Source organism: Corvus cornix, chromosome 27 (assembly GCF_000738735.6).
Source record: "Corvus cornix cornix isolate S_Up_H32 chromosome 27, ASM73873v5, whole genome shotgun sequence".
NCBI classification, from domain to species: domain Eukaryota; kingdom Metazoa; phylum Chordata; class Aves; order Passeriformes; family Corvidae; genus Corvus; species Corvus cornix.
The window spans coordinates 27,392-52,281 of NC_046355.1; the positions used below are offsets into that span (position 1 = coordinate 27,392).

General features: G+C 51.4%; 3 protein-coding genes, 1 long non-coding RNA gene and 13 other non-coding genes across 17 annotated transcripts in view; 2 read left to right on the plus strand and 15 right to left on the minus strand.

Moving 5' to 3' along the window:
• Positions 1–507: 507 nt before the first annotated feature.
• Positions 508–11,426, minus strand: CWC25 (CWC25 spliceosome associated protein homolog). The gene is made up of 10 exons (XM_039565854.1): positions 11,335–11,426; positions 10,430–10,602; positions 9,369–9,605; positions 5,142–5,211; positions 4,808–4,935; positions 4,523–4,592; positions 3,898–4,064; positions 2,679–2,765; positions 1,947–2,108; positions 508–1,270 (listed from the first exon to the last, which is right to left on the minus strand). Exons 1-10 carry the CDS (start codon positions 11,350–11,352, stop codon positions 1,156–1,158), a joined length of 1,227 nt encoding a protein of 408 aa, XP_039421788.1. The 5' UTR covers positions 11,353–11,426; the 3' UTR covers positions 508–1,155.
• A 26-nt stretch (positions 11,427–11,452) lies between these two features.
• On the plus strand, positions 11,453–14,930 carry LOC120411377. The gene is made up of 2 exons (XR_005603698.1): positions 11,453–11,768; positions 12,336–14,930. It is a non-coding gene; the product is annotated as an uncharacterized LOC120411377 (long non-coding RNA).
• On the minus strand, positions 12,667–12,738 carry TRNAC-GCA. Its single transcript has one exon. It is a non-coding gene; the product is annotated as a tRNA-Cys (tRNA).
• Positions 13,135–13,206, minus strand: TRNAC-GCA. The gene has a single exon. It is a non-coding gene; the product is annotated as a tRNA-Cys (tRNA).
• Positions 13,475–13,546, minus strand: TRNAC-GCA. The gene has a single exon. It is a non-coding gene; the product is annotated as a tRNA-Cys (tRNA).
• Positions 13,910–13,981, minus strand: TRNAC-GCA. The gene has a single exon. It is a non-coding gene; the product is annotated as a tRNA-Cys (tRNA).
• Positions 14,380–14,451, minus strand: TRNAC-GCA. Its single transcript has one exon. It is a non-coding gene; the product is annotated as a tRNA-Cys (tRNA).
• On the minus strand, positions 14,808–14,879 carry TRNAC-GCA. Its single transcript has one exon. It is a non-coding gene; the product is annotated as a tRNA-Cys (tRNA).
• Positions 14,931–15,250: 320 nt separating the features above from the next.
• On the minus strand, positions 15,251–15,322 carry TRNAC-GCA. The gene has a single exon. It is a non-coding gene; the product is annotated as a tRNA-Cys (tRNA).
• A 938-nt stretch (positions 15,323–16,260) lies between these two features.
• Positions 16,261–16,332, minus strand: TRNAC-GCA. The gene has a single exon. It is a non-coding gene; the product is annotated as a tRNA-Cys (tRNA).
• A 976-nt stretch (positions 16,333–17,308) lies between these two features.
• On the minus strand, positions 17,309–17,380 carry TRNAC-GCA. The gene has a single exon. It is a non-coding gene; the product is annotated as a tRNA-Cys (tRNA).
• Positions 17,381–17,652: 272 nt separating this feature from the next.
• Positions 17,653–17,724, minus strand: TRNAC-GCA. Its single transcript has one exon. It is a non-coding gene; the product is annotated as a tRNA-Cys (tRNA).
• A 1,891-nt stretch (positions 17,725–19,615) lies between these two features.
• On the minus strand, positions 19,616–22,103 carry RPL23 (ribosomal protein L23). The gene is made up of 5 exons (XM_039565872.1): positions 22,017–22,103; positions 21,700–21,783; positions 21,030–21,158; positions 20,105–20,218; positions 19,616–19,767 (listed from the first exon to the last, which is right to left on the minus strand). The coding sequence occupies exons 1-5, from the start codon at positions 22,027–22,029 to the stop codon at positions 19,685–19,687; spliced, it is 423 nt and encodes a 140-aa protein (XP_039421806.1). The 5' UTR covers positions 22,030–22,103; the 3' UTR covers positions 19,616–19,684.
• On the minus strand, positions 20,827–20,960 carry LOC120411390. The gene has a single exon (XR_005603712.1). It is a non-coding gene; the product is annotated as a small nucleolar RNA SNORA21 (small nucleolar RNA).
• Positions 22,104–22,238: 135 nt separating the features above from the next.
• Positions 22,239–22,310, minus strand: TRNAC-GCA. Its single transcript has one exon. It is a non-coding gene; the product is annotated as a tRNA-Cys (tRNA).
• Positions 22,311–22,484: 174 nt separating this feature from the next.
• On the minus strand, positions 22,485–22,556 carry TRNAC-GCA. The gene has a single exon. It is a non-coding gene; the product is annotated as a tRNA-Cys (tRNA).
• A 285-nt stretch (positions 22,557–22,841) lies between these two features.
• LASP1 (LIM and SH3 protein 1) overlaps positions 22,842–24,890 on the plus strand; it is a 30,802-nt gene continuing 28,753 nt past the window's right edge. The window contains exon 1 of the mRNA XM_039565744.1: positions 22,842–23,016. Coding sequence (XP_039421678.1) covers positions 22,948–23,016 — 69 coding nt within the window. The 5' untranslated portion in view covers positions 22,842–22,947. The remainder of the gene's footprint in view (positions 23,017–24,890) is intronic.

Consider the following 24,890-nt stretch of genomic DNA (forward strand, 5'->3'; position numbering starts at 1 on the left):
CATGTCCCGCCCGAGCGGGGGGAGTCGCGGGCGCTGGCGGCGGGAGAGCTCCGGCTCGGCCTGCGGCAGGAGCGGGTGGAGCCGCGGCACGCATTGGGCTGTGAGAGGGAGCAACGGAGAGGTGTAACGGACGGAGAATGAGACAGAGGGGAAAAAAAGCCTCCTCCCCCTCCTTCTCTTGCCGGAGATGGTCTCGCCCAGTCGGCGTGACGCGCCCGCTAAGGCCACGCCCCGCTGGGAACGGACCAATCAGCAGCGAGGCGGCTGGAATTATGAATGGGCTGTTACACACGTCACGCGCTGCCATTTAAAGGGCCCGCGGCTGCGCGGGGACCCCGCCGGGACCCTCGGGGAGCCCTCCGGCACCGGGACGCGTCCTGCGGGCTGCAGACACCCGAGAAGGGGCTGCTGCAGCCTCCCGAACCCTCACCAACCCTTCCCTCCCGCAGCCAATTCATCCCTGCCCCTCCCACCCACCCCCCGCCAGAGCCACAAAGGACATTTAACAAACGGCAGTGAAGTTTCTTAATTAAAAAGGCAAAATAAATCTACACTGCTGTACATATACACATTACTTACATTATAAAATCCCAGAGAAATATTTGCTGTCAGCTACGCGCTCTGCTCATTTCATTTTCCCCCCCCTCAGAAACGGCTTCTTTTGGGTCAAAGATCAGTGAAATCTGTGAGCCACCAAAGGCCAGCCACAGCCGGCCTGGCCACCACCACAGAGTGAGGTGTGGATGCCAACGGTGGCAGTGTGCAACAGGGCTCATGTGGTTCTATCAAATCCCACGGAATTCCCTCACCTGTGGAGCGGTTCTGCTCCGGATTTTAAGGATTAACAAAAATAGGTCTTCAGCTCTGGCATGTGAAAGCAGGGACGAGCCGGCACGATTTGGTAAGAAATGTACAAAAGTGGTACCAGTCAGGGTGGGGAGCGAAGGAGAACTTCTGGCAACACGCTAAAAATGGAACCCAAAGGCTCACAAGGCCTCCAGCAAAGGCCCCAAAGCCCCAAGTCCTGAAGGCTCCCAGGGCTCAGCTCAGGGATCCGGCGCCTCTCTGGGAGCTGGGAAGTGTTCCTGGAGAGCTCTCACCTTTGGGAACGAGTGTCCACGGAACTCCTGCCCTGGGGCAGAGGCAGGACAAGTTTCACCTCTGCATAAAGTTTTTTTCCAAGGCAGCAGGAGTCCTCTGCAGGGAGTGGATGTTGCGCTTCACCCGATCCTCCAGGGTGGAGGTGGAGGCACTCTCCAGCTTCAAACGGCTGCAGGGAACAGAACCAGAGAGAGAAATCAGAACTCTGAGACTGAAGGAGAGCAGGTTTAGATTCCAGACTGGATATTGGGAAGGAATTCCTCCCTGGGAAGGTGGAATGGATTTCCCAGAGCAGCTGTGGCTGCCCCTGGATCCCTGGCAGTGCCCAAGGCTGGGCTGGACATTGGGGCTGGGAGCAGCCTGGGACAGTGGGACAAAGGCAGGGAATGGGAATGGATGGGATTTTAGGTCCCTTCCAAACCAAATCATTCCACAAAGCTGTGATTTTGTGATCCCAGCTCTGGGCAGCTTCAGGGCTTTGCCTGCCACGAGCACAAGGGATTAAGTTGCCACCTGTGCTCAGAAATGGTTTCATTGTCAAACACAACTTTCAGTCCCACAGCCTCACAGGGATTCAAACTGCTACAAGCTCCTAAACCCACACCATTTCTATAAAACACTCCCAGGGTGGCAAAACATCACCAATGCCCAGCTCGAGTCTGACTCCCAATTGGGAATCACCAATCTTTGGGTTAAGAAGCAAATTTGGGCATAGCAGCCCAGTTCTGTAGGACACAGGGGAGATAGATCTCATTCCATGATCTGAACCATCCCAGACACTGAGGCCATCCCTCAGAAGCTCTGGCCTGGATTCCCTTCGGATGAGGAGGTGGTAAAAGACTCACTGGAAGAATTTCCCATCTCTGGTGTCGAGTTTCTCCAGCTCCCGCTCCAGCTCCTCCTCCTTCCGGTGCTTCCTGAGGTTGTTTGCTCTCTCCTCTTCCCTCCACTTGGCGTTTTCCATCATTTCCTGCCGTTTTCGCTCCAGTTCCTCTGGAGAGATCTTTCTGTTTGGGTGGCAAACACCACTGCTGTGAATCAGCAGCACGCTGGGCCCCGCTCCCCTCACCTTCTGTTCCTCAGGATCGTGGAATTGTTAAGGTTGGAAAAGGTTTACATCAAGCAAAGATGATTCAAAACGCCCCAATTTAGTGGGATTTAACAGAGTTTTGGTTTTGGCAGCCAATCAGCAAAGCTTGTAAGGACATTTTTAAATATCCCACCTCCCCCACATCCCAGCAAAAACCTCTTTTCTCCCTCTGATTTAATTGATCTCCAAGGTGTTGCTGTCAGGATCCTTTATTCCTGATGCCAGTGGAATAGAACCTCCTCATTAACACTCCACGAGGCAAAGAATTCCCATTCCTGCCCTGCAGGAGAACCAGCACCACACGGATGGGTTTGGGAAGGTGTCCCCAAGGTGCCAACCAGCAGCCCAGCAGCACCAAAGGGAGCCCTTGGGGACCCCTCTGTGGGATTTTCTGGATATTCCACCTGCCCCACTCCAGTCACCAGAGGAAAATGGGGTTCCCAGGTGCCCCCCAGGTGTCCCTCCCCAAGGACAGGGCCCCACTGACCTGGTGTAGCCCGGAGGGTGCTGGCGCCGGTAGCTCCTTTTGGGGGAAGGGCTCCTGGCTCTGCCCTTCTCCGACCAACTGCTGTGTCTGCAACCCCAAAACACCCTTCATTAGCACCAAAACCCACACTTTATCACGTTTCTAAACTTCCCCTGGGGTTTTTGAATACATTCTCAGGCCGAGGTTATCCCCCCACAGCTGCAGGGTCGTTACCTGGCCACTTTGAAAACAAATCCTACTGACTCTTGTAGGAACCCAGAGTGCCAAGAATATTTCTCGGCTTGTTTTTAAGGGTTTTTAGCCCCCTGGACAACACTGGTATAGCTTTAAACCTTGGAAAAAATTACCAACAGTCAGACAACAACTAGAAAATACAGTGGTGTGAATTAGGTGATAGACTATTGTGTGAGATTGTCACAGGGTGAAAAATTTAGAGGTTTTGGGCTTCTCTTTGTAGTAAATAGATAAGAGTAAAAAAGATCAAAATGGAGGATTGTTGCTGTTCTCTAGACCTTCTTCTCCTTCTTCTACCACTCCATATTTTGCAGTAAAAGTAGTTTGGATTGATTGGATAGAAAATTCCACAGTTCCTGCCCGTGTTACTGAATAATTGGTAAGAAAGTCAAAATAATATACGTTTTTAGTAACTATTGGTTAAAATGTCTTTAAAAGGCTGTGTAAATCTTGATAATTAGTCTCTCTCGCTCTCACTCCTACTTTTCCTCCTTCTATGCTGTACCTGGGTCACGCTGGTGGCTCAGTTCCTCTGATAAGACTCAATAAACAATTCTCTGGAAGCATTAGAACTACAGAGGACGTCTCGCTTTATCTTTTAAACTCCTTGCAAGGACTTTCAGCAAATTCTCTCCCATCAGGAGAGACTCGATTTATGGCACGATAAAAGTGTGAACTCTCAATAAACTCTGAATTCACTTTTTAATTATTGCATCGGCAAACAACGAATTCCAGCTTTTATTCTTTTATCTGTACTTAAGAAAGATAATTGAATCAGCCTGAAGAGAACTGGGAGCCCAAATAAAGCCCAGCCACCTCCAGGGTGTGACTGGAGAGAGTGTCCCCAGTAAAAAGGGGGATTTTCCCCTCCTGGAGCAGCTCCTGCCTTTACACCCAGGGCAGGAGGACAGTGGGAGATGGGATAACAGGGATTGGATTCCAGGGAATTCCTGTGGTTTCCCACACCCAGGTGAGCCCCACTCACTGTTTGCTGTGCTTGGAAGGAGATCCTGAGCCTCTCTCAGAATTCCTCTTGCTGGAATGTCTCTGGGGAGAGCGGGATGGGCTCCGGGAGCGCTCCCGGTGCTTGTGGGGGGCCCGGTCCTGGCCGGGGGAGCTCCGGGAGCGGTGGCTCTGCTCGGAATCTCTCACCTGGAATTCAGAGGGAGCTGCTGAGAACAGAAGGGTGGGAGCAGAGCTCACACAGGGCAGAGAGGACGAGGTTTGGGGTTGGGTCATGGCTGAGGGAAGGAATTCTTCCCTGGGATGGATTTCCCAGAGAAGCTGGGGCTGCCCCTGGATCCCTGGGAAGTGTCTGAAGCAGGGACAGGGCTGGGAGCAGCCTGGGACTGTGGGAGGTGTCCCTGGATGGGCTTTAACGTCCCTTCCAACTCATTCCAAGATTCCATGGATAATGAAGAGCATCTAAACAAACCTTACCCCGAATTCCGAGCTGAAGTCCCACCAAGGTGTGAATAATTTTAATTTCAAGGCTTAGATGGCTCCAAATTGAATCTCAAATGTATTAAATCGTGTCCCACTCATAATCCTCTTCCCAAAACTCCTGGTTTTCCCCACCTCAGGGCACTGAGGGTGTGATACACACGTACCTGCAAGCCATATCCTGGGATTTTGGAAGGAGCAGGCTTCCAGGAGGAATTGTCCACCCTCTTCTGAGCCCTAAAAAGAACCCCAATCCCTTTTGAAGCAGGTGAATCCCAAGAACACATCCATTTTTCACCATTCCATTATTTTTACGACACAACAACGATGCAAAAGCAACGAAGCAACAGCACAGAAACACCTAATTAAGCATTTAATTAGAAAGGCAAGCCTCAGAAGCTGAAAGCCAACCCCAAACGGAGGTGGTTTGGCTGTAGAACTTTTAAACTCACTTATTTCTGCTCCTCTCCTCCTCAGTGCTGGAGCTGTCGCTGCTGGAGCTGCGCCGTCGATGCTTCTTGTGCTTCTTCTTCTTCTCCTTCTTCTTCCTCTTCTCCTTTTTATCCAAACTGTTCTGCAGCTGCAGAGCAAAAAGAATTCCCTCAGTATCATCCCCCATTCAGAATCCCAGGGAAAACCACAGAATTCCCTGTGGAAAAGCTCCTGGGAGCAAAGCTGAGCCGTTTAAGGAGATTTTCCTCTCCAATTCGAGGAGTTGAAGGCAGCAAAAAGAGCTCAGCCCATAAAAATTGGGATTTCTGCTCCTCCCCCCTGGCACACACCTACCAATGCTTTGATTTTCTTCATTTTCACCGGATTGTTCAAAACTTCTCTTTTCTTCTCCTCCTCCCTCTTCCTAAAGCAGGAAAAAAAAAATAAGGAATAACTCAGTCCTTTGAAACCGCTCCAACCGAGGCATTTTCATGGGGAGAAAGCATCAAGTGCAAGCTCCAAAAACACAGAAAGCAGGAAAAAGAGAAATGTTGGGAATTTAACAAAATTTAGCAAACCAGGGACAAGTGGCCTTTCCTGCTTCTTTTAAGATGAGCACAAGGAGGATTTGTTTCAAAGATAAATATCCTCATAAAAATGTAAATAAATACATTGATAGAAATGTAAATAAATATCATTATAAAATGCATATAAATATCTTGATAGAAGTGTAAATAAATATCCATTAAAAATATAAATATTTTTATAAAATCTAAATAAATATCTTCATAAAGTGTAAATAAATATCTTCATAAAGTGTAAATAAATATCTTCATAAAGTGTAAATAAATCTTTATAAAGTGTAAATAAATCTTTATAGAATGTAAATATCTTGATAGAAATGTAAATAAATATTTTTATAAAATGTGAATAAATATCTTTGTAAAGTGTAAATAAATCTTTATAAAGTGTAAATAAATCTTTATAAAGTGTAAACAAATATCTTCATAAAGTGTAAACAAATATCTTCATAAAATGCAAATAAATATCTTTATAAAATACAAATACCTTGATAGAAATGTAAATAAATATTTTTATAAAATGTGAATAAATAACTTTATAAAGTGCAAATAAATACCTTTAAAAAGTGTAAATAAATATCTTTATAAAGTGTAAATAAATACCTTTATAAAGTGTAAATAAAGACCTTTATAAAGTGTAAATAAATATCTTTATGAAGTGTAAATAAATATCTTTATAAAATGTAAATAAGTATTTTTAAAAATGTAAATAAATATCTTTATAAAATGTGAATAAATATCCATATAAAAATGTAAATAAATATTTTTAAAATGTAAATAAATATCTTTATAAAATGCAAAAAAAAATCCATATAAAAATGTAAAGCCATTTCTAAAAATTCCCAAACATTTCTAAGCTGAAAGACGTTTATAAAATGTATAAAGATGTAAAAAAAGTCTTCATGCTGCTTCCAGCAGAAATATCTTTGCAAAAGTGCAAAGACAGAAAAATGCAGAGACATTTGTCATTTTAAGGATGTTTAAAGAAGGTTTTTGCATTGTTTACAAGAGAAATGCCTTTATAAAAACGTGAAGGTATTCATGGAAATGTACAGCCAGACCTTTATAAAAACTTCATAAACATCAAATTTAGCAATTGGAAAACACTTTAAAAATGCCTCCACACTGTTTGTAAGAGAAACATCCTGACAAGCATGTAAAGGCATTAATAAAAGTATAAATAAAAGAGAAATAAATGGATTTAGCATTGAGAGCACAGACATTCCGAATCCTGAAGAAATGTATGAAGTTTATAAATTTAAAGGTGTAAAAAAACGTTTTTACTCTGTTTACAAGGGAAATATCTCTATAAAATGCAGAGATATTGTAAAATTTATAGGTTTTTATAGAGATTTTTATCAATTTTAAGCTCTTTATCAAATGCATCATTTAAAGACCTGGAAAAAAAGTCTTTACAAGTAAATATCTTAATAAAAATACAAAGGTATTTATAAAGTTTTGTAGACTTTTACCCACACATTTATCAAAACCTGTAAATTTAAAGGTGTAAAAATAGTTTTTACTCTGTTTACAAGAGAAGGATCTCTATAAAATGCAGAGATTTGTAAAATTTAGAGGTTTTTATAGAGGTTTTTATCAATTTTAAGCTCTTTATCAAATGTATCGTTTAAAGACCTGCAAAAAACATCTTTATAAGTAAATATCTTTATAAAAATACACAGGTGTTTATAAAGTTTTACAGACTTTTACCCACATATTTCTAACCCTGTAAATTTAAAGGTGTAAAAAAGTCTTTACTCTGTTTACAAGGAAATATCTCTATAAAATGCAAAGATTTGTAAAATTTAGAGGTTTTTATAGATGTTTTTATCAATTTTAAGCTCTTTATCAAATGCATCATTTAAAGACCTGGAAAAGAAGTCTTTACAAGTAAATATCTTTATAAAAATACAAAGATATTTATAGTTTTACAGACTTTTACAAACATATTTCTAAACCCTGTAAATTTAAAGGTGTAAAAAAAAGTCTTTACTCTGTTTACAAGGAAATATCCCTATAAAATGCAAAGATTTGTAAAATTTAGAGGTTTTTATAGAGGTTTTTATCCATTTTAAGCTCTTTATCAAGTGTATCAGTTAAAGACCTGTAAAAAACATCTTTATAAGTAAATACCTTAATAAAAATACAAAGATATTTATATAGTTTTACCCACACATTTATCAAATCCTGTAAATTTAAAGGTGTAAAAAAAGTTTTTACTCTGTTTACAAGAGAAGGATCTCTATAAAATGCAGAGATTTGTAAAATTTAGAGGTTTTTATAGAGGTTTTTATCAATTTTAAGCTCTTTATCAAATGCATCATTTAAAGACCTGGAAAAAACATCTTTATAAGTAAATATCTTTATAAAAACACGAAGGTATTTATGTAGAGATACCCAAATTTCAATGTAGAGATACCTACATTTAAATTTATATTGGCATATAAATTTAAATGTATAGATCTATAAATTAAAATGTGTATATGTAAAAATTTAATTGTGTATATAAAAATCTAAATGTGCATATAAAAATCTAAATGTGTATATATATAAATTTAAATGTGTATATATAAATCTAAATGTGTATATATATAAATTTAAATGTGTATATATAAGTTTAAATGTGTATATATAAGTTTAATGAGTATATATAAGTTTAATGAGTATATATAAGTTTAAATGTGTATATATACAAATTTAATTGTGTATACATAAAAATTGAAACGTATATATAAAAATATAAATGTATATATAAATTTAATTGTATATATAAATATAAATGTGTATATATATAAAGTTAATTGTATATATAAATATAAATGTATATATGTAAACTTAAATGTACAGATATACAAACTTGAATTTATAGACATATAAATTTAAATATACAGACATGCAAATTTAAATATACAGACATGCAAATTTAAATGTATAGACCTATAAACTTAAATGTCTATATAATATATATAAACTATATATATAAAATATACATATATTATATATATGTAATATATATAAATAATATAGATAGATGAACTTAACTGTAGAGGCATATAAATTTAACTGTCTAAGCATACAAATTTAAATGTAGAGATAAAGAATTTTAACTGTATAGACACATAAATTTAACTGTATGTATATATAAATGTAAATGTACAGATATATAAATTTAACTGTATAAACACATAAATTTAAATGTGCAGACACACTAATTTAACTGTATAGACACAAATTTAAATGTACAGATAAAGAAATTTAACTGTATATCATGTAAATTTAACTGCATGTGTATATAAATATAAATGTACAGATAAATTTAAATGTATAGACATGTAAATTTAACTGTATAGACACACAAATTTAAATGTGTAGACACACAAACTTAAATGTACAGATAAATTTAACTGTATAGACATGTAAATTTAACTGCATGTATATATAAATGTAAATGTACAGATAAGTAAGTTTAAATATATACATATATAAATGTAAATGTATAGGTATATAAATGTAAATGTACACGTATATAAATGTAAAAGTGCACATACATAAATGTAAATATACATGAATATACATAGATATATAAATGTAAATATACAGCTATATAAATGTAAATATACAGATATCTAAGTGTAAAAGTACACGTATATAACTATAAATGTACAGATATATAAATTTAAATACACACATATATAAGTGTAAATATACAGATATATAAGTGTAAATATACAGATATATAAATGTAAAAGTGCACATATAAAAATGTAAAAGTGCACATATATAAATGTAAATGTACAGATATATAAATTTAAATATACACATATATAAGTGTAAATATACAGATATATAAGTGTAAATACACAGATCCATAAATGTAAATGCACAGATCCATAAATCCAAAGCTGCCTATAAAACATACCCCCCAAAACCAGCTACAGGACACCTTCCAGTGCCCCCACCCCCCCAGCCCAGCTCCGTGCCCCCCGAGCCCCCAGCCCACCTGATCATGAAGAGCGGATCCTCCCGGATTTTGTTGGCCATGTCCAGCACGGAGTTGGCCCCGGATCTGGCGAAGATGGAGCCGGGCAGCAGCCCGGTGCCGCCGGAGCAGCCGGCCTCCTTGTCCTCCACCTTGTCCAGGATGAACTTGTCCACGGGGCGCCCCAGCAGGTATTCCTCCCTGTTCACCATCCCCCCGGGGCCCTGGTACATCCACTCCAGCTTCTCCTCCCTCTTCCTGTGCCAAACAAAGCCTGGGGCTCGTCCTGGCACTTTGGAGCTTTGTTGGAAGGCTCAGGGAGGGGAGCGGGAATGTTTCGGTGTCGGAGCTGTTGGGGTGAGGCCAGAGGAGGCCAAAAAATGGAATCAGAGGGATGGGGCTCCTCTGCTGGGAGACTTGGGATTGTTCAGCGTGGGGAAGCTTTGGGGTGACCTGACTGGGGCCTTTCAGTGCCTGAAGGGGCTACAGGAAAGCTGGAGAGCGATGGAGTGCCAGGACAAGGGGGAACGGCTTTGAACGGCTTTGACAGAGGGCAGGGTTAGGTGGGGCAGTGGGACAGCTCTGGCTGCCCCTGGATCCCTGGCAGTGTCCAAGGCCAAGCTGGAGCATCCTGGGGGAGTGGGAGGTGTCCCTGCCCATGGCAGGGGTGGCACTGGCTGGGCTTTGAGGTCCCTTCCACCCCAACCCCATTCCCTGAGCAGCAGAGCCACTGAGCCCACGGCTCCCCCAGGGGCACGAGGCAGCACCACCCCAGGCAGTGGCAGCCCCAGAGCAGGGCCCGGGCTGGCTGTCCCTGGGTTGTCCCTGGGGCTGTCCCCTGGGCTGTCCCCGGTGCTGGCCCCAGTGCTGGCCCCTGGGCTGCCCCCTGGGCTCTCCTCGGTGCTCTCCCCACTGCTGTCCCCTGTTCTCTCCCCGGTGCTGTCCCTGTGCTGTCCCCGTGCTCTCCCCGGTGCTGCCCCCTGTTCCCTCCCCGGTGCTCTCCCCACTGCTGTCCCCTCTGCTCTCCCTGTGCTGTCCCTGCTCTCTCCCCGGTGCTCTCCCCGGTGCTGTCCCCGGCTCACCGCACGGTGCCCATGTCCTCGGCGTAGCGCTGCATCTCCTCCCGCGCCCGCTCCTCCTGCAGCTCCCGCTGCAGCTCCTCGATCTTCCTCCTCTCGGCCTCATGCTTCTGCTCCGCCTTCCACACCTTCTCCACATTGCGCAGCGTCTGCGGGTGCCAGCTCTTCTTCAGGTTCTGCGGGGAGAGGGGATCGGCACCGGGATCATCACCGGGATCGGCACCGAGATCGTCAGCGGGATCGGCACCGGGATCGTCAGCGGGATCGGCACCGGGATCGTCAGCGGGATCGGCACCGAGGGGCCGGGGCAGGGCCCAGCCCGCCCACACCGGGAGCCAGTCCCGGAGAACGGGGAGCCGCACATCCCTCCCCTGCAGCCCCCTCAGCACCGCCCGAGCCCTCTCAGTGCCCCCTCAGCCCCCCACGACCCCTCCTCAGAGTCCCTCCCCGCTGAGACCCCTCTCGGCCCCTCCACATCCCCCTCTCAGCCCTCCCGACCCCTCTCGGTCTCCCCTCAGACCCTGGTACCCCCTCCCGACCCCTCTCAGCCCGCACCGAGCTCCCCTCAGACACCCGCGATCCCTCTCACCTCCCCACTTCCCCTCCGCCCCCCCCGGCCCCTCTCCCTCCCCGTCACTCCCCCAACCCCCTTCAGGCTCGCCAGCCCCCCTCTCACTCCCCCGGAGCACCCCCAGACCACCCGACCCCTCTGATCCCCCTCCCGGTTCCACTCAGCCCCCTCAGGGCCCCTCAGTCCCCTCTCATCCCCCGTTCCCCTCAGCTCCCCCAGCCCCTTTTATTCCCCTCCCGCTTCCCCTCAGCCTCCCCTGCTCCCTTCATGCTCCCCCGGGCCCTCCCAGCCGCCCCGGTTCCCCTCATTCCCTCTCTCGGTCCCGCTCCCCCCTCACCAGGTCTCCCCCCCCCATCGCGGCCGCCGGGCGAGCGCGTCCCCCGCCGCTACCGGGACAGGAAATGCGTCATCACCCCGCGCCACCGCTTGTGTTTCCGCGCGGCTTCAACTCTGTGCGTCACTTCCGGCGCGCCCCGGAGGCGGCTGGGAAGATGGCGGCGCCCATGAGGAGTGGTGCGGGAGGAGGAGGGAGAGAAAGAACCGCTGGGGAGGTCCTTCAGCACCGCGCCTGGGGGTGTTTTCATTCCGTTCCAGAATGGTTTGGGGGGGAAGGGACCTAAACATCCATTCCCACCCCTTGCCATGGACAGGGACACCTTCCATTCTCCCGGGTTGCTCCCAAGCCCCGTCCAGGGATTTAAGACAAGATCTGAGCCTGTTTCAAATGAGGCTGGTGGCCGCAATCCCAAAGAAACGCCTGGAAATTGCGAAGTGAGTAATTCCAAAGGCACCTAAAGCCGTGGGACAGCTCTGTCCGGCTGCTCTCGTTGCAGTAACGCGCGGAGGGGACGGTCCGTGCCTCTGGCTCAAACTTTTGGTGCCAAAGGGCTCCGGCCCAGAGTTTAGTGATGCACAACCTGCCCCGAGGCGGTTCTGTCACCTCCGGTGGTGCCCGGGCTGGGTCAGAACCTGTGACCTCCCAGTCTGCGGTGGGGTAGAAACGAGGATCTCCTGTGTCGGGGCGGGTCAGAGCTGGCGATTTCTCAGGCCAGAACCGGTGATCTCTCAGTTTGGGACTTGTGATCTCCCGGGACAGAACCGGCGATCCCCCCGGGCTAGAACCGGTGACTTCGCGATGGAGCCAGGGCGGGTTCGAACCCGTGACCTCGCGGTCCCCAGCCCGCCGCGCTGCCCCCGAGCCACCCTTCCCCCGCGCCCCCCACGCCCCCCCAGCCCCGCGCCCGGGGCGTGGCTCAGGGGCAGCGCTGCCGCCTGCGGGGCCTCGGGTCACGAGTTCGAGCCCCAGGGGCACCCAGATAATGACCTGTGCCATTCCAGCTCCCCAGCCGGACTGACCTGGACCTCACAGCCTGGAGGAAACAGCTCAGCACAGCTCATGACTTCTAGAGACGCATGATACACCTGATTCACTGCTTAAATTAAGGGTAATTGCTCCAACAGGAAAAACTCGGGCAGCAGCTGCTGAGTTGAGCTCGTTTGTGTGGACGTGCAGAACTCAGGGGAGCAGGGGAGAACGTGTCCGAGTGTGATTTCGGTCTTGGCAAAAGGTCACCGAGTGATTTCCAAGAGCTCAGAGGGGTAAGAAAGGTTCTCCGTGCTCTGTGTGTGAGGAGGTTCTGGAGGAAAAAGGGTGAAAAAGCAGCAAGAGAGGGGGCACCTGGAGTTGAACCAGGGACCTCTTGATCTGCAGTCAAATGCTCTACCACTGAGCTATACCCCCCTGGGACACCTCCTGCACCAGGGACATTTAAAAACATTTCTTGGCAAAGCGACAACTTTGGCTCTCCGGGGCTTGGATTCCTTTCCTCGACACCGCCCTGAGCGCTTTCATGGGCCTGCCGAAGGTACGGGGAGTGAAACGGGACAGGTGGTGGTAAAAAAGGATAAATTCAGGCAGTTCTGATGCCTGCAGAGAATTAAGAACGGACAAACCCCACACAAGCAGTGAGTGGTGCTCACCCAGAGCACAACCCCTGCGCTTCCCCAGCGCTCAGGGCCACAGATCCTCGGATTCTGGAGCTCTGAACCAACGCTGAGCGCACGGAACGAGCTCAGAGCTCTCCGTGGTTTTTCTGTGGCAAGTTTTTGGAAAAGGAAGGTGGAAGGAGGAGAAAAGAGGGGGCACCTGGAGTTGAACCAGGGACCTCTTGATCTGCAGTCAAATGCTCTACCACTGAGCTACACCCCCCTGGGCCAAGGCCTGGAAAAAGAGCAATAAAATCCCTTAGACCCAGCTCAGGTTTCATCCCCACTGCAGCTGAATGTCCCAGCCAGCCCCACACAGAAATAAATGTTGTGTCTTGGCCTTGTCACTGCCCCAGAGGTTGGATTCCTGCAGGATTTTTCTAGTGGAGTGCTCAGTTTTTAATCCTGCAGCTCCCAGCCCTGCTGCTGTGCAGGCACGGACGCTGTGGGGATAAAAAAAGGAGGAATCCTCCTTTTTTTTGAGGAAAAAGAGGGGGCACCTGGAGTTGAACCAGGGACCTCTTGATCTGCAGTCAAATGCTCTACCACTGAGCTATACCCCCCTGGCATACCTGGAACCATTCCTAAAAACCCAGGTTTTTCTCTCTGTGGGTTGGATCCCTTCACCTGACAGGTCCCTGTACCTCCCACAGGCTGTTGAGGGAGTGTGAGGTGATAAATGATGGGAATTCTGAGGAATTCTGGGAAACGGTGGCTACAGAGAATTCAGAACAGGGAAAGGCACGTGCAGACAGTGGTTCCTCACCCAGAGCACAACCCCTGCACTCTTCCGGGGCCTTGGTGCTCCCACCGAAGCTCCCACCCCACATTCCTGCCCAGCACAACCTCCCACATCCCACAGCAGCTTCCCGACCTTCCAGTGGGAGATTTGGGCAAAAGGAAGAGGGGAAAAAAAAGAGGGAAAGAGGGGGCACCTGGAGTTGAACCAGGGACCTCTTGATCTGCAGTCAAATGCTCTACCACTGAGCTATACCCCCCTGGGACACCTCCTGCACCAGGGACATTTAAAAACATTTCTTGGCAAAGCGACAACTTTGGCTCTCCGGGGCTTGGATTCCTTTCCTCGACACCGCCCTGAGCGCTTTCATGGGCCTGCCGAAGGTACGGGGAGTGAAACAGGACAGGTGGTGGTAAAAAAGGATAAATTCAGGCGGTTCTGATGCCTGCAGAGAATTAAGAACGGACAATCCCCACCCAGGCAGTGAGTGGTGCTCACCCAGAGCACAACCCCTGCGCTTCCCCAGCGCTCAGGGCCACAGATCCTCGGATTCTGGAGCTCTGAACCAATGCTGAGCGCACGGAACGAGCTCAGAGCTCTCCGTGGTTTTTCTGTGGCAAATTTTTGGCAAAAGGAAGGTGGAAGGAGGAGAAAAGGAGGGGGCACCTGGAGTTGAACCAGGGACCTCTTGATCTGCAGTCAAATGCTCTACCACTGAGCTATACCCCCCTGGGCCAGGGCAGGAACATTTAAAAACATTTATTTGAAAAGTAACAAGTTTTTCTGTCCGTAGGATGGTTTCCATTAATTGAGGGCTCCCTGTGCACCTCGGTGTGCCTGGAAAAGGGAGAGAAATGCCATAAATTAGGAGAAAAATGACTACAGAGAAAACCACACGCAGGCAGTGAGTGGTGCTCACCCTGAGAATGACCCCTGCACTTTCCCAACAGTCAGAGCCACAAACTCAACAAGTCCAAACTTGACTTGGTTCCAACCAAGAACAAACTCACAAGGTCCAAACAGAGCTCTCCAACTTCTTTCTGGGAAAGGTTTGGGCAAAAGGAAGGTTGAAGGAAGAGGAAAAGAGGGGGCACCTGGAGTTGAACCAGGGACCTCTTGATCTGCAGTCAAATGCTCTGCCACTGAGCTACACACCCTGTTTGTGCCCTGGCACCCCCCTCACAAAATAAAGCAGTTAAAGGATTCTCTTCCCGAATCCCTGAGCTCTCTGTTCCTGAGGAATTGGCTCCTCCTGCAGAACCTGCAGGGCTGCAGACGCTGAGTCCCTGCACTTCCACACAGGGCCAGACGACCTTGGCCCAGTTCCTCCCCAGTTCCCTCCCTTCCCAATCCCAGTCCAGCCCCTGGAGCGCTCTGAGCTGCTGCGGAGCCTCTGGCATTTTCCCTTCGCTTCCATCCCTGACTGCAACAGGGAAAAGAACAAACAGGAAAGGAGGCCGAGCTGCCGTTCCTCGTTTGCCTTCCGGTGACCAAACCCCCCTAAATCGCCAGGGAAAAGCAGCAAAATAGGGGGTGCCTGGAGTTGAACCAGGGACCTCTTGATCTGCAGTCAAATGCTCTACCACTGAGCTACACCCCCCTGGGGCAGGGCCTGCGCCAGGGAAGTTTAAAAACGTTTCTTGGGAAAGGGAAAAGCTTTTCTGCCTGTGGGTTGGAGCCCGGTGTCCCTGACAAAGGTACGGGCAGTGAAACGGGACAAAAGATGGCAAACAGGATTCCTTTCATTCCATTTCCCAGCCCTGATCCCATCCGGGATATTCCCCGTTCCATGGCCTGGCTGGATCCAGTTCAGGTTTCCTCCCATTCTGTATTCTGGCCATTATCCAGTCCAAGTTTTTCCCCATTCCAGATCTCAGCTCTGATCCAGTCCCAGTTTTCCCCCATTCCGTATCCCACTCTGATCCAGTCCGCGTTTTCCTCTGTTCCGTATCCCACTGTAATCCAGTTCGGGTTTTCCCCCATTCCAGATCTCAGTCCCGATCCAGTCCGGGTTTTCCCCCATTCCATATCCCACTCTAATCCAGTCCGGCTTTTATCCCCATTCCATATCCCACTCTGATCCAGTCCGGGTTTTCATCCATTCCAGATCTCAGCTCTGATCCAGTCCGGGTTTTCCTCCATTCCGTATCCCACTGTGATCCAGTCCGGGTTTTCATCCATTCCAGATCTCAGCCTTGATCCAGTCTGGGTGTTCCCCCATTCCGTATCCCACTCTGATCCAGTCCCGGTTTTCCCCCATTCCGGATCCCGGCTCAGTTTTTCCCCATTCCAGGGAATTTCTCCCTCCCGGGAATGAACCGCAGAGGGAGGCTCAGACAGTGACGAGTTCCTGTGAGCGCTTCCTCACCCAGAGCGCAGCCCCTGCGCTCTTCCAGGCCCTTGGTGCTCCCACCGAAGCTCCCACCCCACATTCCCTGCCCAGCACAACCTCCCACATCCCACAGCAGCTTCCCGACCTTCCAGTGGAAGGATTTGGGCAGAAGAGAGGTTGGAGGAAGAGGAAAAGGAGGAGAAAAGAGGGGGCACCTGGAGTTGAACCAGGGACCTCTTGATCTGCAGTCAAATGCTCTACCACTGAGCTATACCCCCCTGGGGCAGGGCCTGCGCCAGGGAAGTTTAAAAACGTTTCTTGGGAAAGGGAGAAGCTTTTCTGCCTGTGGGTTGGAGCCCGGTGTCCCTGACAAAGGTACGGGCAGTGAAACGGGACAAAAGATGGCAAACAGGATTCCTTTCATTCCATTTCCCAGCCCTGATCCCATCCGGGATATTCCCCGTTCCATGGCCTGGCTGGATCCAGTTCAGGTTTCCTCCCATTCTGTATTCTGGCCATTATCCAGTCCAAGTTTTTCCCCATTCCAGATCTCAGCTCTGATCCAGTCCCAGTTTTCCCCCATTCCGTATCCCACTCTGATCCAGTCTGCGTTTTCCTCTGTTCCGTATCCCACTGTAATCCAGTTCGGGTTTTCCCCCATTCCAGATCTCAGTCCCGATCCAGTCCGGGTTTTCCCCCATTCCGTATCCCACTCTAATCCAGTCTGGCTTTTATCCCCATTCCATATCCCACTCTGGTCCAGTCCGGGTTTTCATCCATTCCAGATCTCAGCTCTGATCCAGTCCGGGTTTTCCCCCATTCCGTATCCCACTGTGATCCAGTCCGGGTTTTCCCCCATTCCATATCCCACTGTGATCCAGTCCGGGTTTTCCTCCATTCCGTATCCCACTGTGATCCAGTCCGGGTTTTCCCCCATTCCGTATCCCACTGTGATCCAGTCCGGGTTTTCCCCCATTCCGGATTCCGGCTCAGTTTTTCCCCATTCCAGGGAATTTCTCCCTCCCGGGAATGAACCGCAGAGGGAGGCTCAGACAGTGACGAGTTCCTGTGAGCGCTTCCTCACCCAGAGCACAGCCCCTGCGCTCTTCCAGGCCCTTGGTGCTCCCACCGAAGCTCCCACCCCACATTCCCTACCCAGCACAACCTCCCGCATCCCACAGCAGCTTCCCGACCTTCCAGTGGAAGGATTTGGGCAGAAGAGAGGTTGGAGGAAGAGGAAAAGGAGGAGAAAAGAGGGGGCACCTGGAGTTGAACCAGGGACCTCTTGATCTGCAGTCAAATGCTCTACCACTGAGCTATACCCCCTGCTCTCCATGGACATTCCCAGCCGGAATCTCCGTGCTCATCACCATCCCAGCAAATCTCTGCTAATTAATCCCGGGACAAAATCCAGATCCTCCTGAAATCCTCCTCTCTTTCCTCACCACGGCCCCCTGATGCTGCTCTGCCCTGCTGGGAATCAGCTGCTCCCCCCTGGCCAGCAAACCCCGCACGGGGCCTACGCACAGCTCAGGGGGGAAAACGTGGGAATTACGGGCTCCCCACCACATTTTTGGGGATAAAAAGAAGGAAAAGAGAGGGGGCACCCGGATTTGAACCGGGGACCTCTTGATCTGCAGTCAAATGCTCTGCCCCTGAGCTATACCCCCACCTGGGCACAGCAGCCAGGTGAGCTCCTTGTGGCCACTGACGTGGCTCTGTCACATTCCAGAGCTGGCCAGCCACACTCCGGCCGCTCCCAGCCCTGCCTGGCACACCCAGCCCTCCCTCACTGCCCTCCAACCCCACCCCGGGGCTCTCACCGTGCTCCGGGTAAGGCAGGTACTGAATTCCCACCTGATTCCCTCTAAAACATCCCAAATGTGAACAAGGGAAAGGAACCTTCCCAGCACCGACTCCAAAATGTCGCCTCAGGCTCTTGGCTGCATCTCTGTTTGGTCTCAGGGTGTGCCCAGCCTGGCTCTGGAATTACTGCCATGGCCTCTGGGACACCAAAAATCCCCCCCAAAATGTTTCATCCAGCTCTGGGGCCGTGGAAAAAGTCCTCACGAACCAGATGTTAAAACAGATCGGCAAGAGCAGCTTTATTGGGGTGGTTCCTTACACGAAGCAGGCCCCTGCACCTCTGGAATGACGGGCCCTGCTTGGGAAGACAGAGATCCCCTTCAGCTGCAGGTTTGGAATGTTGGGATCACAACCAGAGCAGCGCTGTGCCCTTCCAGGGGCTCCAGGGAAAGATCCACGAGCTCCGAAACCCTGTGGAAAACAGAGTGAGTGACCCTCAGGACGTGCAAGTCCTTGGCCAAGTCTCCTCCTGGTGCCTGTGCCCAGCTCTGGGGTATCCAGAAATCCATCGGGAATGGTCAGAGAGGTTGGAGAACACCTCACAAAGCAGGGCCAGGGCTTTGTCCAGCCTTCCCTGGGGCTGTGCTGCTGAATGCCAGAGCTGTCGCTGCCTTCCCCGCTGCGGGAACAAGCGGCACTAAAGGCATCAGAAATGGCACAGAAGCATCAGGAATGGCACTAAAGGCATCAGGAATGGCACAGAACCACCAGGGATGGCACAGAACCATCAGGGATGACACTAAAGGCATCAGGAATGGCACTAAAGGCATCAGGAATGGCACAGAAGCATCAGGAATGACACTAAAGGCATCAGGAATGGCACTAAAGCCATCAGGAATGGCACTAAAGGCATCAGGAATGGCACTAAAGCCATCAGGAATGGCACTAAAGCCATCAGGAATGGCACTAAAGGCATCAGGAATGGCACAGAACCATCAGGAATCTCCACAAGTGCAGCAGGGACCAGCTCAGTGCCAGAACTGCAGTGCTGGGGGCACCGCCTTGCTTTGGGGTCAGGGTGGGCACCAGGGCCCCAAAACCAGGGCGAAGCCACCCCGTTGTCACCTGTGGGCCCAGGGGTGAGGCTCCCCCGAGCCTGTGGGCCAGGAGAACACAGCTCCCACCCAAACCATTCCTTGTTCTACAAACACCAGGAGAACCACGCAGAGCTTCCCAGAGAGCCCCAGCTCTTCCCTGGACATCCCTTCCCACTCTGCTCCTGGAGGTTCTGAGCTCATCCCGAGCTGATCCCGAGCTGATCCCGGCTCTCCAGGTGCCAGCTGGCACCCAGGGTTCAGCTCCGGCCACTCCTCAGGTGACAGCAGTGGCCTCCCCGTGTCCCCATCACGGGCCCAGGGACATTCCTCAGCTCCCTCTGTCCAGCTCAGCTCCAGGCACTGTTTCACTCTACACCGTTAAATTGCCCATTCCACAAGAAAATTCCGGGAATTCTCCAATTCTGGGAGCTCCAGCAGCAAGGCAGAGCTGCCACGGATGCTTCCCAGCTCCCATCAGAGAAGGGATCAACTCAGGATCACTGAAATTTGAGCCATTCCAGGTATTTTTCAGGAAGCTGCCTGAAAAACAGAACTATTCAATCCCCCAATCCCATTTTCCTGCTGGAGCGCACACGGAGCTCCATAAAAAGTTTCCCACCACGATCCTGCTCCTTTTTGGCAAGAACAACACCACGGAGTTGGTACAAGGAGTTTTATTTTGTGTCCCTGGCCAGGGGCAGGATCAGGATCGGGATCAGGATGGGGATCAGGCGATGCTCCCGGCGTTGGAGGCGATCCTGGGCCACAGATCCGCACATTCCTTGGCCACGGGGCCTGTGATGGCCGAGCCTGGAAAACAGGGACAACACCACAGGGTTAGTTCCTCCCTGAGAGGCTGGGATGAATTCCCAGAGCAGCTGTGGCTGCCCCTGGATCCATGGAAGTGCTGGATGGAGCTTGGAGCAGCCTGGGATAGGGGAAGATGGCCCTGCCCATGGGAATGGATGGCATTTAAGGTCCTCCCAACCCAAACCAGGCTGGAATTCTGTGATTTAGAGGTCTCAGATGGTTCAGGGCAGCATTTCCCGCTCCCAATCCCACTCTGGATCCTTTCCCCCAGCCCAGCTCAGCCCCGTGGCGCTGCCAACCCGCCGTGTTCCCAGTGGGATGCAATTCCCGTGCTCACCTTTCATCTCCCCTTTGTTGTTTACAATCACTCCTGCGTTGTCCTCGAAGTACAGGAACACCCCATCTTTCCTCCTGTAGGATTTCCGCTGCCGGATCACCACTGCTGGATGGACTGGGGAGAGAAAGCACCACAGGCATCAGGATAAACACACATTCCAGAAGAGATCCCACAGGAATCAAACCCAAGGCACAGATTTGAGGCGGTTTTTGTTTTGCACCTCTTGTTTGTGGGGTTTCACCATGGAAAATTACAGTTTGTAGTCAAGGGTCCCCTTAAAACTGACCATGAAACACCTGCAGCTGCACCCACGCTTGGAAAATCCAAGGTTTTCCCACTTGCCCACCTTCAGTTTGAAATAAATTATTCATTCACAAACAATATTCAGCAAAACTCCTCTGGAGCAGGAGCAAACCCATGGCAGGGGGTGGAACTGGATGGGATTTAAGGTCCCTTAATCATTCCACGGTTCCATAACCTTTAATTTTACAGATCCCTATGACATCACTCCTCCTTTACTGATGGGACACCTGGACTCAGGGAAGAAATTCCTCCCTGGAATGGGTTTCCCAGAGAAGCTGTGGCTGCCCCGGGACACCTGGAAGTGTCCCAGGCCAGGCTGGATGGGGCTTGGAGCACGCTGGGATAGGGGAAACGTGTTCCTGCCCACGGATGAGCTTTAAGGTCCCTTCCCCCCCAGGCCATTCCATGATTCCCAGACCCGATGTCCCACCACTGATTGAAATCAACAGCACCAGGAGCTGCCACTTCACCCAAAAGCGGCGTCTTTGCTCTGCCCTTCCACGACAACTCCCTGGGCCACGGCACGGACCCAACGAGTGCTTTAGAGAAGGGGGAGGGTGACTCTGCAGGGACTCTGTGCCCCATTCCCACGGCATTTCAGGACAGCAGTGGTGCCACTCACCCTTCTTCCGCAGCTCCGGCTTGCCCTTCTTCACCGTGGCCATCACCATGTCACCCACGCCGGCCGCCGGCAGCCGGTTCAGGCGGCCCTTGATGCCCTTCACGGAGATGATGTAGAGGTTCTTGGCCCCTGCGGAGAGCGGCGGCGCCGCCGTTATCCGGGGGGGCCGGGAGCACCCGCCGTTATCCCGAGATGGCCGGGAGCAGCACCGCCGTTATCCCGGGATGGCCGGGAGCAGCACCGCCGTTATCCCGGGATGCCGGGCCCCGTCCGGAGCCGGAGCAGCACCGCCGTTATCCCGGGGGGGCCGGGAGCAGCACCGCCGTTATCCCGGGGGGGCCGGGAGCAGCACCGCCGTTATCCCGGGGGGGCCGGGAGCAGCACCGCCGTTATCCCGGGATGGCCGGGAGCAGCACCGCCGTTATCCCGGGGGGGCCGGGAGCAGCACCGCCGTTATCCGGGGTGGCCAGGGACAGCTTCCCGTGTCCCCCTGCAGGGACACCCAACAGCGCTGCCGCTGCCACCGGCACAGCGAGAGCTTTGAGAAGGAAATCTGGGGCTCGCGATTTCCTTTAACACCTCGCCCTACGCGTTCCTCCCGGGGCTCTTTCTCCGCCGGTCCCCGGGGGTCTCCTCCCCGCTGCCCCCGCGGTTCCAGCCCCGCACTCACCGGTGTTGTCGGCGCAGTTGATCACAGCCCCCACCGGGAGACCCAGGGAGATGCGGAACTTGGCCCCGGACGAACCTCCGCGTCCTGCGGGTCGAGAAGAGCGTTAAGACCCCGGTACCGCCTCACGAAGCGGCCGCGGTCGGCGCGAAGCAGGCCCCGCAGCCCCGGGGAGGGCGGCGGTGACATCGCCCGCGACATCCGCTCCCGCCCGGGCTCAGACACCTCTCCCCGATTCCCCGCTGCGCCGGGACGGCCACGGGGCCACCGGATGGCGGCGGATGGAGCCGGATGGCAGCGGAGAGCGGCGCCGGCCTCACCTCGCTTCGACATCTTGGCGCCGGAAGAGGCGGCGGATGTCACGTGACGCGCCCGCCCCGCCTCGCCGCGCGCGCGCGCGCGGCGCACCCTAGCGGCGGCGGGAAACGCGACACCCCCTCACCGATACCGGGAGCACCGGGAGGGGACGGAAAGAGCAACCGGGAGTAATTCGGGTGAGGAAACTTTGGGTAAACGGACAAAAAAAAAAAAAATATAAAACAAGGGGGCACCCGGATTTGAACCGGGGACCTCTTGATCTGCAGTCAAATGCTCTGCCACTGAGCTATACCCCCGCTGCTTACAACCAGCCGCTAGGTGCCCCTTTACCCTTCACTCCACGCCTGCGCAGTTCCCGTTCCACGCGCGCGCGTGCAAATGCGACGCTCCCGCCTCAACCCCCCCCCCACTCCCGAAAAAACCGCCAAAAAAACCAAAAAAATGGGAAAAAACCTTAAAACCACACCGCGAGGGGGCACCCGGATTTGAACCAGGGACCTCTTGATCTGCAGTCAAATGCTCTACCACTGAGCTATACCCCCGTCCGCCGCGCGTTTCACCGAGCGCTCCACTCTACCCCCGCCGCGGGCCCAAAGATCTCCGGTTCGAATCCCGCCGCGCCCTCAATGCAAATTTCTTGCGGTTTTTTCGCTGGTTTTAGCCTTTTTTAGGGCTTTTTCAGCTCAGCGCCGCGCTCCTAGAGGGTACATCCCCTTCGCACGCGTGTTACGTGTACGCGCAAGCGTAGGTGACCGCCCCGCCCCCGCGGTCCCTCCCACTTTTCCTTTTTCCCCACCTCCTCCTCCCCCTTCCCGACTATTTAAAGTCGCGACATCCCGGGCGGCGGCTCAGTGGAAGAAGAAGGAGCAGCAGCGGCGGTAGAGGAGGGTGGGAGTGATTTCTTTTCCCCCTCTCCACGCGAGTTTTTCAGCCATGAATCCCAACTGTGCGCGCTGCGGGAAGATCGTATATCCCACGGAGAAGGTGAACTGCTTGGATAAGGTGAGTTCCGGAGGGTCGCACGTGGGGAGTGGGGACAAGGATTTGGGATTTTTTCCCATGGGATCGCCTCTGGATGCCATGAGTTCCCCCCTTGCCCCACCGGGTTTTTTTTCCATGGATTCCCGTTGTCTTGGGGGAGGGGGGTCTCCCGCACTCTTCCAGCCCCCCGCGGGTGGCACTTCCTTGTGGACACGGCTCTCCCTCCGCCCTTTTCCCGGGAATGTTTCCACGCTTCCCACTCGAAACCACCCCCCTTTTTCTCGGGAACCAGGCTGAATCCCCTCGCGGTGGGACCCCATTGTCCCGTGGCTCCTTCCAGCTCTGGGGGACTCCAGGGAATGTGGTTCCCTCCCACCCCCCACTTCCCAGGGATCTCTCCACACTTCCCAACCCCCTTTTTCCCGGGGGTATTTCCACGCTGCCCACGCGTGTCCCGAGGGTCCCACGAGCCCCCGGTGTCCCGAGGGAGGGGACAGGGACGGAGCTCTTTTCCCGGGGGGCTCCGGCTGCGTCCCCAGCTTATCCTTCCATATGAAATATTTCGATTTATTTCAATCTCTCCAATTCCAAGGCAGCACATCCGTGTGGAGGCCCAAGGAAAGCAACAGTTAACGCTTCCCTGAAACCGGGAACCTCATCTGGTTTCCATTATCCAGCTTTTTCCCCGTGTCTTTTTTTTCTGTTTTTTTCAAATCTTCCATCCCAATTGATACTTCCCTGTTCCAAAATCCCATCCCTCCACTCTGGGGCTGCCTCTCTTCACCTGGAGTGTCCCCCTTTTTTTAAATTTATTTCTTTTGGAATATTTTCCCCTCAAAACCAAAGCTCTGGAGGAACCTGGTGGTGGGGTCTCCATTCCCGGTGCTGTTCCCATGGGATTTACTTTCCTCTGGAGCCACTCTCCTCCCCCTCCTCTCCCAGGCTTCTGGGACAACCAGTTTAGGGACTAAAAAAAGTAACTGGGAGAACGCTCCGCTCTCCAGCGGCATTCCTGAGCTCCGGCAGACCCTGTTGCTCGCATTTTTAAGGGATGAGGCTTCTTCCTGAGGCTGGGAATGGCTCGGAGCTGAACTATCACCCCCGAGTCCTGGGATGTGGGGGCACTGAGTGGCTCTGGGAGCCACCAGGAGCTGCAGGATTTCGGGATTGGGGATAATAGGAAGGGGAAAAGGGGATTGGGGATATTTGGAAGGGAAAGGGAGTGTTGGGATTGGGGGTAATAGGAAGGGAAGGAGGGTTCTGGGATTGGGGATAAGTGGAAGCGGAGTTCTGGAATTGAGGATAATAGGAAGGGAAAAGAGGTGCTGGGATTTGGGCTAACTGGGAGGGAAGGGGAGTGTCTGGATTGAGGCTGATTGGGAGGGAAGGGGGATCCCAGGATTGTGGATAAGGGGCAGGGAAGGGGGGCCTGACCCGTCGCTCCCCCGTGCTCAGGCTCTGCCCGGGCCCTGTGCCCTGGGAGCCGGGAGCTCCAGCAGACGATGGTGGATTCCAGCTGTCGGGAGCAGCCAGGAGCCCTCAGTCACCATCTTGTCCTCCTCGGGCTCCTCACCTACTTCCTCTTCCTAAAAACCATGGCACAGCGGGCTCGTGGCGCGGCTCACCCCGCCCTGAGAGCGCCTCCGGCTCCCGTTTTACCGGAGAGCTGCCCCACTTCCCATAAAACCCTCGGAGTGACTCTGGCCCCGCTTTTCCCGGAGCGGAGTCCGAAGGGCAGCCGGGGCGCGTTCGCAGGAGTTGTTCGGGGAGGGGACAGCCACAGCCTTGGGGTGCCTGGGATGTGCCCACTTCGCCCCTGGAACCAGGGAAAGTCCGCTTCCCGTCGGGATTTATGGAAAACTCGCCGCTTTAGCGGGAGTGGGAGCGCCTGCCCA